Below are 14,904 nucleotides of genomic sequence, written 5' to 3'. Positions count from 1 at the left end.
CTCCAGCTACGTGCTGTTGCGAGTCTATGTTCTGAAGAAGCTCAGACAAAGATAGGCTAAAAGTTGGAAGCTTTTCTTTGATTTCAGAGACACACCTTGTTTTCTGAAAACAGCCTTCATTAAGCAAGTTATGAAAGCAGTGTAAAAAAAGCTCACTTTTGACATATTTACAGGTAAAGAAATTAGTATGGCTGTAGTTACTAAGCAGAATTTTAAAATAATGGCAGAGATTTGGCCAACATTGCACAGCCTGTCAATTTGAAATATTGAAATGAACGTAAGATAGATTTGCAATATATTCCACACAGTTACATCCCAAGAATCTCTCTGTTGATTTGAAGAGATGTATGATCTATTTTTTGTCATTCATTTTACCTTTTACATAATTGTAAACCACTGGAAACCACACTTGACAACTTTAAATTCAGTGTTTGTGAGAATTAGCTAGAGCTTTCAAAAGGTGAAAGGGAACAAAAGACTAGAAGTGGCAATTTCTGTGCAGCCTGAATCTTGAGAGAGTCATCTTTCTGCATTGTTATTTCAAAGAAGTAAAAAAGAACAATTAATTCTTTTTCTTGGCACTCAATTTGATTTTGTATTTTCTGGTTTTTGTTTTGTTTTGTCAGTTTTTGTTTGTTTTAATAAATCTGGTTTTCACATAAACTACATTTTCAGGAGAGTTATATCAGAATTACTAATTGACTTAGCACTGCACGTGCCACAACAGTATACTTTATTTGTTATCAAAACTATTACTATGGTGTTAAATCCATATTTAAGCTTATTATTGAGTTTAAGAGATCTTTAGTAAATTTTACATCAGGTTCATTGTTACAATATTTTCACTTTTATTATATTTTTATTACTAGTGCACATTCATCAAATCCATAACCAGTATTGTGGACAAAGATTAATAAAGATGAAATCTAGAGGAAAATTAAAGAAACAAATCCTACTAGTCATATATAATATGACTGCAGCTCACCACCTGTAGACAAGCACTTTCTTGCTTCTCCCCCTTTACCACAACCATTGTTAGATCTTTAATTGAATGATATGTGCTTCAACAAAGACCAGAGCAAAATTGTTTGAATTTGGCATCCTCCAGCATAACAGTATTTTTACAAGCCCAAGTTAGCATCTTGTGAATGGATATTTTGGGAAATTTAATGTAGGATCACTGTTGGATTTCACCAACCTGGGTTTGTTTCCTAGATTTTTGAAGGACAATTAAATATTATAGAATTGAATGCCAGATAATCATGTTACTCATTTTTCCACTGAATTCCAAAGAAATGAGCTGAAATTGTTCTTTGAGAAGTGGAACGTTCACTGAATTAAGAAACGGCTATAGAAATGGGACCAAAATTTCAGATTGCTCCAGGATGGCCCTCAAGCTCACAATTATTTTATTTGGTGTCTTGGGTGCTCCCATGTATGACAACCTGGTCGCAGCGCAGGCGCTGTCACGCGTTGGAGCGGGTGCGGCGGGTGCCGGGCAGCGCCTCTGCAGACACTGTTGTGTCACAAGTGCCCGTCACAGGACACAGTCGCCCAGCAGCTGCACCACAGCACATCGCTCCCCAGGCTTTAAAAGACAGCAGCTGCACCTATGAACGTAAGAGGCTTGATTGTGTCTCTGTGTATGTTGTTGTTTGTGGAGTAAACTTACTGGTCTGTAAGGACTGTGGTTTGGGCTTTTTTTGGTGAGATTTTAGGCAAAGAAATGAAAAATTCTGGATCTTGATGCAGCTTATATTGGAGACGGGCACTGAGCTTTCTTGGACTGCAGTAGTTCTGGGCACACCCAGAAGGAGAACTTTAAAGTTTTCAGAGCATTTAAAGCAAAACAGAGGCACCTTCAGGGTTAGGTAGAGTTACCTGCAATTTTTGGTTCATAGAAATGTTTGCTCCATGTAAGCATCAGAACTTTTCATTGGATCTAGTGCTAGATTTCTCTGTTATGCAGCTTTTGGAGACAAGTGTATGTTTTAATGTAGTTAATGAATATTTGAAGAGATTAAAACTCAGGTGTTAAGTGTCAACAGCTGCAGTGCAAGCTGCTGAAGGTATTCACAAATTATGTAGCCAGATAAACCTGGTGCACTGTGAAGTGCTTTATCAAAGTCTTGTGAATGTAGTGAATTTTGAATGCAATCCAAAGGACTTGCATTGAGCATTGTTTAGTAGGTGTGAACAAGTAAGAGATACCAGTGTACAGAGCAGCAGATTCAAAGGCAGTCTTAAAGGGTATAATATTTTTTGTTTAAGCTTTTCTAATTATAGTTTATTTTTTTTTCCTAAGTAATAGGAAAAGAGAGCTTTACGCATCAGTGGAAATATGACTTCAGAATGGTGATCGAGTTTCATAGTTACTTCAGGTTACCGTGATCAGTAGCTGTGACAGGCTACATAATCTTACCAGGAAGATAAATATTGAAGCAAATTTCTGGGATTACCCATGATCTTACTAGATTATTTTTTCCTGAGTTACTACCATTATTAATTTCTGCTCCTTTTTGAAATCTCCAACACAAATTAGTGGTTTTGTTTTCTAATTTTACTTATTCATCCGAGCCCTGCTGACAAAGAGCTGCAGTGTCTGACTACAAGAGGGCTGCCAGACTTAGATGATTTAGGGAGACTCCGCATGTAATGTTGGGAGTGTCAAGAGTAAATGTCAGTAAATATCAAGACAAAGGATAGTTATGATTAGCTTATGACTTGCCAGTGTAACTGCTGAGACTGGCAGCGGCAGTTTGAAGGTGTTAGTATCCCCTGCAATGTCAAAGGGGAGGAGACTTTAATCAGGTCCTTTTTATCTGGTCTCATTTTCTGTGACGTGATGCACATTTTACACGCAAAGAAACTCCCCTCCCTTTGATTGTCGTGCAGTGGTTGTTCTGGAGGGAAGGTTTAAATTTCCTTCCATCCTCTGGCATGTGTGGTTTGGGGTTGTTTTTTGGTTTGGGGTTGGTTTTTTTGGGGGGGTGGAGGATGTGTAGGGGTGTGGGATGTGTGTGGATTTTGGTTTTTACCCTTCCCAGTTTCACAGACTTTGTTTTTGTCTCATTGGGAGGTGAAGTGGGGAAGATTGTTGAAGTATCAAATATTTTAATGTGGTGGAGAAAGTCTTGTAAACTCTGCTGAAGTACAAGAGTGTGGGTTGTTCCAGTTGACACATTAATATCTCTTCTGCTAGAAGATTCTAGAAATTCTTTTCCTAGACAGGTCTATAGTGCTTTTAAGCTCCTTGTGGGAAGGTAATTTGACTTTTACTTTTGCAAGACTTACTGCAGTGACTAACACATTGTACACCTCATCAGGCTTTTGAAAATTTTCCATGCCAAAATTCATGTTATTTAATCCTAGTGTTAACTGTCTAGCCATTTCAGGTATTCATTTTGCCCTGGATCTTCTGGAGGGAAAATGATTGTCACGTTTGCACTTTTTCGTATCAAAACCACCACTGCCAAAATGATATTTCTTACAATAGGCTGTAAGCACCTAAGCACTTCAATGGTTTTGAAAACAAGCTCTTAAATTGCTTAGGTACTTAGCAGTTTTTACACTATGTGCTCTTAATGATATTTCAAGAGAAATGCATCTATGAGTTGCAGTAAGAACTGCTTTGGAAAAACATAGAAATACTGTTGAAAGTTGAGTTTGTAATGCAACCTGCCATTGACAACAAAGATACAGATGGACTGAAAAAATTGGAAACATATGCATGGACTTGAAGCACTCTTTTTAAGAACAATCTCCAAAACCACTGGAGGTCCCTCCCCCACTTCTTCACAAAACTGAATCTATAATAGTATCTTTTCTGCTTTTCAAATGAGGTGCCATTTACAAAGTGGATTAGGGGAGTGCATATTTCTTTTTCTGTGCGTTTGTATCCTGTAACAATGTTCTGCTGAGGTTGTGTCCCTCTCTACAAGGATGTTGGATAAAAAGATTATTGTTGAGTTAAAAAAAAATGTAACAGAGTACATCTGGAAAAAAAACCAAACAAAACAACACCCAAACCCAGAATTATAAAAGCTGGAAACCAGGTTGGTTACAATCCATGTTACATGCATATTCTCCATTTTCAATAAGTGATAGAAAACGCTTGCCTCAGTATGTTTGGTAATTAAGAGTCAGATTGCAGGAAGCGAGACATTTGTTTCCTTCACAATTCAGAATGTCTGTTAGTAAACAGCATCCCAGAGGATCTGTCTGAATGCTTAGTGTTAGAGCTGTGGATGTGGACTTGCCTGACCTTTCAAGGCAGGCAGCTTTTTCTGAAACTGTGTGCTAAAAGCTCAAATGGTGTAAAGTGTTGCAGATCTAGACTTAAAATCTGTTTGCAGAAGTGCTGCCCATCTTTATAAAACAATCGTACAACATTAAGTGGTGAAATTGATGAATAAGTTTGAGAAAGCCTCTTATATCTATTGACGACCACGGAACTTCAGAAAGGATGAAGTTTAGCTGAGCCCTAACGCTTTCTTCCTCATGACAAACTCAAACTTGTGACATGCAGTACTTACGTCATGATACTTTTCCACGTACTCAACTTTTATGCTTTCCATGTAAAAAACCAAACAATTGAGCAATTAAAAAAAAAAAAAAAAAGAGGAATTTTCTTTTAAAGTTGTTAAGTATTTTGTGATTTCCTAAAACAAATTTGTTGTTCTTTGAATTTTAGTTGGGAGGACAATATTTACTTTGTCCAGTTACATGCAAACAATCCACATTTTCTAGTGGCAGGATCTGTACTTTACTTGGCTGCAAATTTCTTAAGTTCTTATAATCTTGTCCCTTTCCAGGCACATTTGAATTATCTGGCTGCCCGACAGAAATGGAGCGCCCTTTGTCTAAGCACAGTGATTTTCTCTTGTTTCTGTGCACCCCTCTGCATTTCACTACGTAACCACTTGTAAATGGCAAGATACAGACAGTGGCTGACCAAGTTCTGAAATGTATGGATTTAGGTTCAGTCCTAATACTGTTTTATTTCCTCGCATCTTCCTTGCATCTCCCCCCTTCCGCCTGCACACCTCGATTTATATTGTATTTCTTTACTGCAAGGATCTCTCTCTTGCCTGAAAATTCCAGTGCAGCATTTTAGGTGTCCAGCACATCATTACAAATTTACCAAAATAAGAACTGCTCTGATGCCTGAAGGTTTGAGAGTATTTCCAAACCCTACCCTCTCAAGGGCTGGTAAGGGCTTCTATGCATTTGCTGAGGTCATGGTGCAATGATAGTACTTAGAAATAAGGAGCAGTTCAATTTGCATTCAGAATGCTGTTTAACCCCAGATTTCCACCGTCCCTGTGGACAAGGCATTTAACTTTGTTGTGGCTGGGTTTGCCATCTGTAATAGAGAGGGAACAACACTGCTTTTCTCTGGGTTTTTTTGCTTGGTTTGCAGACTGTATGAGCACTCACAACAGAATCATCCTTGCATTGTTCACAAAACGGAGAGTGTATTAATGATATTACCATAGAATAGAAGTTGTTAACTCAATTTCATTACTATGAATTGTATTAACACAAGACCTTAAATAAAACTGTTTGCTTTATTGTCATACCAGTGACATACCAGGAATTTGAGATAAAAGGGCAAGTAAGTTTAATATCAGATTTGCATCCTTGGGAATCAAATCAAGACTTTGCATCCCACAGCCTCTCAGCAAAGCACTTTGGCACTGGTGAAGTCCTGTTGCAAAAAATGGGGTGTGTCCAGTCTATTCATGTAACATGCACTGGATTTCCAGTTTGAATTTCTGTGACGTCCCAAGAACTGAGGAAGAGATGACTAATTTAGGTCTGATCCTAGTTTCATAGACATCCTGGAAAACACTGAACAAGCTGTGTTAAATGTTTTTCTCTTTTCTTTCTTTAGGATTTGTGTGTGATTGGCATTGTGCTGTACCACAGTGAAGAGGTATTTTTCACTTCAAGACACCTTGCATTAAAGGAACATGGTAGACAGTTTAATAGTTACTTTGAGGTAAGTAATGCAGTAAAACATTTAAAATCTTATTTAATATGCTCTTAACACACTGCAGTAAATATCAATTTGCTTGTCTCTTGCTTTGTTGTTAGAAATGTTTGTATCATAGAAGGAAAAATAAAAATCTTGTCCAAAGATCAAGTAGTCGAGTACATGCATACCAGACATAGCATACTTTGGTGATAGTAAAAAAAGAATGTTCTCAGTGTTTGTTTATGTTTAAAGTGTCTGTTAGTGTGTGCCAATGTGATGGCATATGTAACTGAAAACTTCTTTTTTTTTTTTTGATGAGGTTGTACAACTATGATCAGTGGTCAGTGTGCTTAAATTATGATTTACGTGTTTTAGTACCTCTGCTGCAACTCATTCAGGGTTTGATATTATGCGTTCCTGAAAGAGTTTGCCAGTGGGCAAACACAGGAAAGACCTTTCAAACAGCTTTCCTGACAAAGGAAACATTCAACTGTTTCTAAGCTGGTCTGTCCAGTTCTGTAGTTGGGCAAGCAGATTCAGAGAATGCAGGCAGCTGTGATGCTACACAAACAGCAGCTGACCTCCTAGGAGGAATGAGAGCTGTATGCTCTTTGATTTGTGTGGGGATACTGTCAGTAATAGTTCTGATATAACCTTTCTTCTTGGGGATTTTAAACATCGATCTTTGAAGTGCAATTCTGACACCCTCCTAATGTGCCAAGGCAGATTCCACATCAAAACTGATCTGTTGCGTATTATTGACACGACCTGTGTTATTTTTCCTGTTGAGACTTGTCCCTGCATATCTCCTCCCAAGCTGTCCCAGACTTAGGCTGCTCTGCAGACTTTTATTTGGGAGGAAGTCGGGAATATGAGACAAGAGCCATACTGCACTAATCACTTGACTAAAATACTTTCACTCCTATCTGGGCAATCTACAGTTGGCCATAGTAGCCCTTCATAAAATACAACTACCGTGGGCTAGCAGCCATGCAAGAAATCAGTTTTGGTACCCTCCAGCTTTGTTCATGGAGAGTTAATGCTCACTGCCACGACAGAGGAAGAGCTCTGAGAGGTGTTCCTAAATGAGATGTTAAATAACAAACATTTTCTTCCTACTCCTATGATAGAGCTGATATGGCTTCACTTTGCCCGCAGTTAAACAGAAAATGGTATTGCCAGTAAAAGGAATTGTGCATGTTTGCTCTTTGTAACTCGGGTAGACTGACAGTTTAAAGCCTGACTTTGCTTTAAAGTAGGTACTTGGCTCCAAATAGTGCCATAACTGTGAGAGCATGGGCTATATCAGCACAGTTCTTACACAGAGGCCTGAGTTAAACAGTCATCAATCAGCTGCAATTGGTACCTGACCTGTTCATGTAGACTTGAAAAGTTTTGCCTTATTTTGAGGACCACTTGCTCTTTTTGGCTTTTCTGCACAGTAAGAATACCTGAAACAAACCCAGTGAAATTGGAGAAGCCTATGTTTGTGGCTTGGGAGGCCTAATGTTAGTCAAACATGACAAATAAAAAGGCCTAGTCCAGCCAAGTTAGCCAAAACAAGCTACTGAGGGAAATAACATTAAAAAAATTAAATTGCTGCACACTGATTTGAAGCAAGAGGCTTACTTCAGGGTAGCTTAAGGATTCCTGGCAGATTTCCTGTGTGTTTGCAATAGTAGGTTGGTACCGTTGTTTCTGAGAGATTCAGTTGCAGAGACAGAAGGAAATTTGAAAACTAGCTTCATTGTCCTTGAGCACATGCATACAGATGTGGATTACAGTGCAACCTCATTAAAGAATGGTCAGGAAAAGCTTGGCACAGAGTAATCACACATATAATAAAACTTTGCATTTTAGAACTGAGAACTTTAATCTGGTAAGTAATTTCCTTTGAAGATTACAGTCCTCACTGAGTTCAGAACTCCCAATCTTGTGCCTGATTTCAGAAGAACTTACACTGGAGACTCTGTAGTCTTTCAGACTGATCAGAAAAATCCTGTCCTGTTGAGGATGAAAGCGTTCATTTCCTTATGCCAAGTTTCAACTTCCTTTCACATGTGTTGAGGGACTATAGGGAGCAGAAGCCATAAAGGAACAACGAGAAGGTAGGAAGATTCTGGAAAGGAAGTTAAATATAATTTGCAGATGATGTAGGCTGGGCCTGCCAGAGACTGTGCTCTGCCTACATAGAAGCTTGTCATGTTTTCATTGAGAATAGTTAGGAGATCACTGAGTGCTTGAAAAAGGGAAATGCAGGTCAGCTAAAGACAGACTTGATGCTGCCATTTTGCAGTTTGGAGGACTGAGTTTTGTTTCTTTTTCTACCTTTGATTTCAGGTGTGATTGGCAAATCAGTTCCTTCATTCATGCCTTTGGCTTCCATGCACCACTGTGTTATTTGGCCTTGCTCTTAACTGCACATTTTGACTGTTACTGTGGTTTCTTTATAGTGCTTTACACTAGCTCTGATTTCAGCCACCTCCTCTGTATTTTGCTTTATCACAAATGATAACTTTGTGAAATATCATACTTGCTTCTAATGGACTTTTAAAGTGCTTTAATTATTTTTTTTCTATATTGATGTAGCAGTAAGGAAGTAATGACTTTTTCTTGCCTTTGAATAGTTTTTTGCTTTGAGAGAAAGGGGCTTAGTCTATGATGATGAAGTGATGATAGGCCACGTGCAATCAATCCTTCCCTAACGATTCCTTTTGCAGTATATTAGCAAGAATGAACACAGAAAACTCAAGAAAAACATTCTCCCTCATAGAAGAATATTTGAATGGGTGATAATGAGATGCTTAGTATAAAAAAAACCCTCTTTCTGTTTAGGAGGTCTGTCTCTGAAAATAACTGAAACAATGAGAAATATTTAAAGGGTTACTGTGTAGGGAGCAAGGGAAGGAGCTGTGAGTAGGAAGCACAGCTGGATTTTGTCTGGTCCATTAGTTTGCAGATGTATTTTGTGTCCAAATCCATCAGTTTTACTTCTGCACTGTAATTCAGCAAATCATTAGCAGCTTTCCCATTTATAGAGGGTCCAAAGTATACTCTTTGTAGACTGAAAACTCAAACTCCTGGTAGAAATAAAGATATCTTTATTCTACTTCTCATACCTTTCTGTTTTCTGATGAAGGGGCTTGCCAGAAGGGGGCAAGGCAGTCCCCAGTGCAAACTATAGCAAACAAAAGACTGAGCTAACTGAGCCTAACTTGTAATGGGCTCCTAGGAGTCATTTCAGTGGTGAGGCTTGACAGAACAACGTTTGTTTGGGCTAGATTCCCATCATGACTCCTTTCAGACTGAAGATGTGGGGACTGGGGTGATGCTTGGCTGCTTATCCCGAGTCTCTGGTGAGCTGTCCCCACTACTTTCCATCTTCTGTGCCCATTAGGTTATTCATTTTCCACAAGCGTTAAGCAGCTGGGGAAGAATCTATTTTCTGCAAAATTATGGTGATTTTTTGCATGTTTCCTGTGTACTGGAGGTGAAGTTTTCATCTGTAAAATGACGAGTCAGATCTCGAAGCAAACTTGGTCCACAGATGGGTGAATTCTAACTTGCAAAGCATATGCCAGTTTGACACCGCATGCCAAGGTGTTAAAATATGCACTGCCAAAAATATTTGAGTTGAAACATAATCTTATGTGAAAAACTACCAATGGATTATACTTGGTGCACTTCTGCTTTATAGATAAATATATGTATGTACCTGGTACTGCTTGCTGTGAAGAGAATGTCATAAGAAGGTTTCTTACAGTTTGAGAATGTTTCATACAGTTTAGTGAGTCTGCTTTGGTTAGTAATGATATTCAAGTGTCTACATCAGTTCCTGCAGTATGAAGCCCAGAAACAAGTTGTAGATATGTGGTTTGTATTAGTGGTAATGATATCTTCTGTTTCACTGTTTGCTTTTTCAGACTTCTCGGTTCCCTATCAGTGCTGGGATTTCAATTTGTCATCCCGCAGCCTTCAATTGAACACAGAAAGGTAAGCATTACAAATATTCAGATTTTGTATACTTAAAGGTAAATGTCGAAAACATTAGAGTAAGAATCATGAAGCAATGCAATCTAAATCAAGTATATATATAAATATAAACTTAGTTAAAAGAGGCTTATTTTGGTTAATTAGCTGAGTAATTATATGAAGTGTTGTAGATCACAAATAGGTCCATGTTAGTTTACTGAATCTTTGGAACATTTTCATCAGCTAAGACAAAAGGGAAGAAGAATTCAGGTTGGCGAGAGCAGCACTCAAACATGGAGTCATTAGCAGAAGCATCCAGTTGCTCATAGGTGGCTCTTTCTTGTACAGAGATGGAGATGTCTGAAACAGAGGTTGGACCCAAACCACGCTCTATTGCTAGATTTACAGTGCTAGAGATCAGAGCTGGAAACTGCTGAACTTCCCTGTTGTGCTCTTGTGAATGTTCACTCACCATCAGCGGTGGAATGTCGAAGGCAGCTTGCAGCCTGCACGCCTTCCATCCTGCTCAGCATTCTTGGCTGGAATACTTTGGGTTTTGCACTGCTTTTCAGGAAAGTAGTGGGCAATTTGGGAAGAAGGGGAAGGCAACAATGATTATCCTCAAGAGGCTTTAAAATCTCACCTCTGAGGGAAGTTTGAATGAATTCAGGTTATTTAGTCTAAACTAAGCCTGGTGGGAGAGGCAGATTTAATCTCCAAATACTTATAAATGCTGAAGAGAAGGCTATTCTTTCTGTCTGTGGTGGAGTAGGTCAGGCTATTCTTTCTGTCTGTGGTGGAGTAGGTCAGAAGAAATGGATTTACACTAGAGCAAGGGAAACTTAGGCTTTATGTTAGAAAAAAACTTGTCGTGGTAAGGATATAAAGAAGAATAGATCATAGTGACTGGGTAAAACTAGAATTTCCATGATGGATGTCTCTGTGAATGTGTTGGACAAATGTTTGTCAGGAATGATGTGTGGGTATTGCTGGTTCTACCAGAGACCTGAGGGGACAGCCCTTGAATACTCTTCTCTTTATGGGCTCTGATCTTGTATCAGTGTTGTTCTCGTCTTTTAATTGGTATTCAAACACAACCGAGTAATTATGAAAGGTAACAACCTATTTGTTAAAAGTTTGCTTTTTATTATAGATTTTTAAATAATAATGGAACATGCATATTTATTTTTAAACTGTACTTTTTAAAGGAGATAAAAGGCAAGTTTGTGGGGTTTCCTTTTTTATGTGCATATGCCACTGTCTTTGGGGTAAGGAATTATTTGGACAATAGCTCCACAGGTATGGACTAGAAACCTGAAGTCGTCTGATAGTCGTAGTCCCTGAAGAACAGAGCTGTCATGTTCAGCTACTTGTGCAGCCTAATTAAAAGACAAGCTAAATTGAGGTCAGTTAATGATGAAGTCTGAAACTGAGACAGTCTAGTCTGCAGCATTTCTTAAGCTGCCCTAGTGCTCCATTCTAAACCTGAGTACACCATAGGATTTCTCCCTATTTTAGATCTCTTCTGTTTTTTTGTGCAGCTGAGATAGTCATGCTGCTGCTTTTTTTCAGTACTCTGTCTAATTAGACGTTCTTTTGTGACATTGACAGTGGAGAGATGCTGCAATCCAGTTTCCAAATGGCCTTAGGGGGAAAAAAAATCTACTAACCAAAATAGAGTAAGTTGGACAAACAATTGCTTCATTCTGTGAAGCTCCAGAATTAATTTTGATAAAATCAGATGCTTTGTTTTCAGCTGAATGAGAAATGCCACGGGTCGGGAGTGTTTCTGTACTCGTTAAAGGGACTGCAGCAGGGCACTAAGGGCCATGGTAACCACCTTCGAGCTGTTCTTTTTATGGAAAACAAGAGAGGCAGAAGTCTCCTAGTGACGATCTCCTAGGGCTCCGAGGCTGGCTGTCATTCTTACACTATGGGAGAGGATTCTATTCACACCACACTGTTTTTAGACTGGAAATCTGTATTTATTAAACCTTTGAGAAACCTTCTGACCCACCCATCAGCTCCAGACACGAGGGGCTGTTAGCTCTGCAGGCCAAGTCAGACATATGTCTAATTGTGTGTAAGTTCTCAGCTCTGTAGCTCTGGAAGTTGTTCCCTGTTGTTTTATGCAGTAACCTGGACACGTGTGTGCTGGCGTACCTAGCCAGCAGCTCCTGGGGATTTCTGCATGGATCTCTCTGCTCTTTGGCAGTGTTCCTTCTATGCGAGAGGAGCTTGGTTTTGTCAGAAGAAAGGGAGAGGAGTAAGAGGGAAGGATTTGATGAAAAATGTGTCATTTTAACAATGTAGTGAGTAACTAAAGTGGTGTTTAGTAACTTTCATGTACACACTCAGAGGGTGTAACTTCCATATACACACTCAGAGGGTACAGTAAGTGGAAACTGAGTGACTAGAGCTGAATTATAATAAAACATTAGCTTATACTCAATCCTTATTGTGTGTTTGTTTTGCAGCTGAAAGTTAAGCATGAATGCACAATTGGTGCTTGAACATGCAGTTTTGGAGAGTGTTTGGATTCTCTCTTGTGCACCCTGCATGTGGTTGCTTTTGCTCTGAAGGCTATAGACAGGGAAATAAGATTAGAGAATTGAACTTGGGTATTTGGCTAAGTAATTCTTTAAATATTTCCAAATAGCCTAGATTTTTTTTTTCTTATACTGAGACTTTTGGGAAAATGAAACAAAACTCAGGACAACCCCCAAAGCAGTTGATGGAAATCCAGTTGTAATTGCCTCTGGACACCCACAATTCAGCTGAGATGTTATTTTTTAGGACTTCAGAACACTTAGAAACATATGGAAATGTCTTCTATTTGTTTTTAAATCTTGCTGGATTTTAATTTTTTGTTTCTTCTTTTTTTGGAATCCATGTTTACAGTCAGAGAGGCTGATATAATGTCAGATTTTGAACCAAAATCTATTTGTATATGCCTGACTCTTTCTTGTAAGAGTTTTATTTAGCTTCAGTATATTAGAACTACTTGAAGTACTGTTTAGCTAGTCTTGACTTAGTGGCATATGCTTTGGACTTGAACATGAAGAAGTTTATCTTATCAGGCAGGACTTTTTTCTATTATTTAAGGGAAATTTCATCAACAAAATCTGGAAGAGCAGAGCTGAGCAGGTTGCTTTCCTCAGATGCACACACACAAATCTCTCTCTGGCATGACAGCCTGGGGACTGTTAGCCAGAACAATGAGCCAAATTACTTTCATAGCAGGGAAGTGCAGATAGTGGAATTAAGACCTGGGGGGATGACATGACCAAATGGTGTTTTTTGGTTTCCCCTCTCCCCCTTTTCCTCATTTCAGTTTATTGTGTAATTCTTCTGGTTTCAGGACCAATACCTGTCATCCTCAGACTAAATGCAATATTACTCCATTTCAATTCCCCTTCTGTTGTTACTCTGGGGAAACTGAAGCTTGGCCGTTAAAGTAAAAATGTTTTCAACATTAGCTAGTGAGAAGATGCTTTTTTTGAGGAAAGCATTTGACTGGGCATTGTTTTTTACTTTTAGTTTTATAATTTTGGAATTAAAGCCTTGGAACCTTCTCTGTCATACAATGTCAGAATTGGCCAATACGGAATTTCTAGTTTCAAAAATACCTGGCTACCTGTTTTTTATATAGAAATAGCTTTTGTGCTTTTTTACTTTAAAGAATGCAATCTCTCCTGTCAGAAGTGCACAGAATCTAAAAACAAAGAGCATCTTTACATCTTCCTACATCTGAGCTTATGCACTGCTCTGTTTGTTAATCTTATCTTTGTAAATAGCACAGATTTGCATGATGATACAAATACATTAAACATGGTATGTTCATTAGATAGAAATTTTCTTATGCAAAGGCTTTTGTGGTTTCTTGCTGAAGACAGGGATTGTAGTATTGATCAGTATCTTCTTGGAGGTTATTTTTTTCCATTATCTAACTTACTTATTCCTTATTCATAGCATATAATTTCTAAATATCAAGTGTACTCCACCCTAAGACCAAAATACTCATCAATACCAGTAAAAAGGGAGGTAATGTTATGTGAAACCAAATAATTTACTTTAAAAATTTAAAAATCAACCAACCTGACTGGAAATGTTTGAACTGAAATATTTCTAAATATTTTAACAATTAACTTACCTTGTCCATCAGTACTGGACATATGAACAGCCCTCCTCCTGCTTGTCATGCAGTCAGGCTCTCTGTTCTCCCTCCCTATGCTTGTTTTATTGAATAAATATTATTTAACCTCACCTGGTAAGTGTCATACTGTGATCAACAGAAGGTTAAACTACGAAATGTAACAGTCCTTCTCGCAGGCAGCCACTGATGACTGTATTCCTAATATTTCAGAAGTCATTCCTGGCTGGATTTTTAATTACTCATATGTTGCTGTGTTAAGAAAGTAAGCTGTAGATGTATTTATGCCTTGTTTATTTTAGTAACATTGGTAACATAAATGGAAGCAAAGTTTGTCCAAATAAAATTTCTGATGTAAATATTGCTTTGTTTTAACATCTTCCTTCTGTTACAGCATTAAATAGTAGCATTAAAGCAATGGAGTTGCTTTGAATGTATCCATATCTTTTTGTCACTCAGTTGTAGATTAGTATTGACTTTAATGGAAGTACAGCATCTTAGGTAATAATTTTCAATCTGTGGAAGAAGTGTGAGGATTGAGTTTTACAAACATTTCATTGGGGCACCACAATATTGTTGAAGAATTTTGGGCCTTTTTGAACTTAGTGGTGTTTCTTTGTGCCGGCTCTAAATTAAAGAAGAAATAAACTCTGTGTATCTCTTGCTATCAGACACACAGCATCTTTGTGAAAAGCAAGTATGTATCAAGCGAATGTGGCTATACTCCCCACAAAATTTGGAGATGAATATACTTTAAGATTTGTGGTGTTGAGGCTTTTTGTATATGTATGTTTTCCCC

At 38.3% G+C, this 14,904-nt stretch overlaps 1 protein-coding gene across 1 annotated transcript in view; it reads left to right on the top strand.

Moving 5' to 3' along the window:
• Positions 1-5,975: 5,975 nt before the first annotated feature.
• Positions 5,976-14,904, top strand: part of THSD4 (thrombospondin type 1 domain containing 4) — a gene marked incomplete at both ends in the record, with an annotated part of 242,988 nt that continues 234,059 nt past the window's right edge. Inside the window, 2 exons of the mRNA XM_080351008.1 lie at positions 5,976-6,004; positions 9,904-9,973. Coding sequence (XP_080207134.1) covers positions 5,976-6,004; positions 9,904-9,973 — 99 coding nt within the window. The remainder of the gene's footprint in view (positions 6,005-9,903; positions 9,974-14,904) is intronic.

The sequence above is a fragment of the Nesoenas mayeri genome (assembly GCF_963082525.1).
Source record: "Nesoenas mayeri genome assembly, chromosome: 11".
Taxonomy (NCBI): Eukaryota; Metazoa; Chordata; class Aves; order Columbiformes; family Columbidae; genus Nesoenas; species Nesoenas mayeri.
This window is presented reverse-complemented; position numbering and strand designations above follow the sequence as displayed.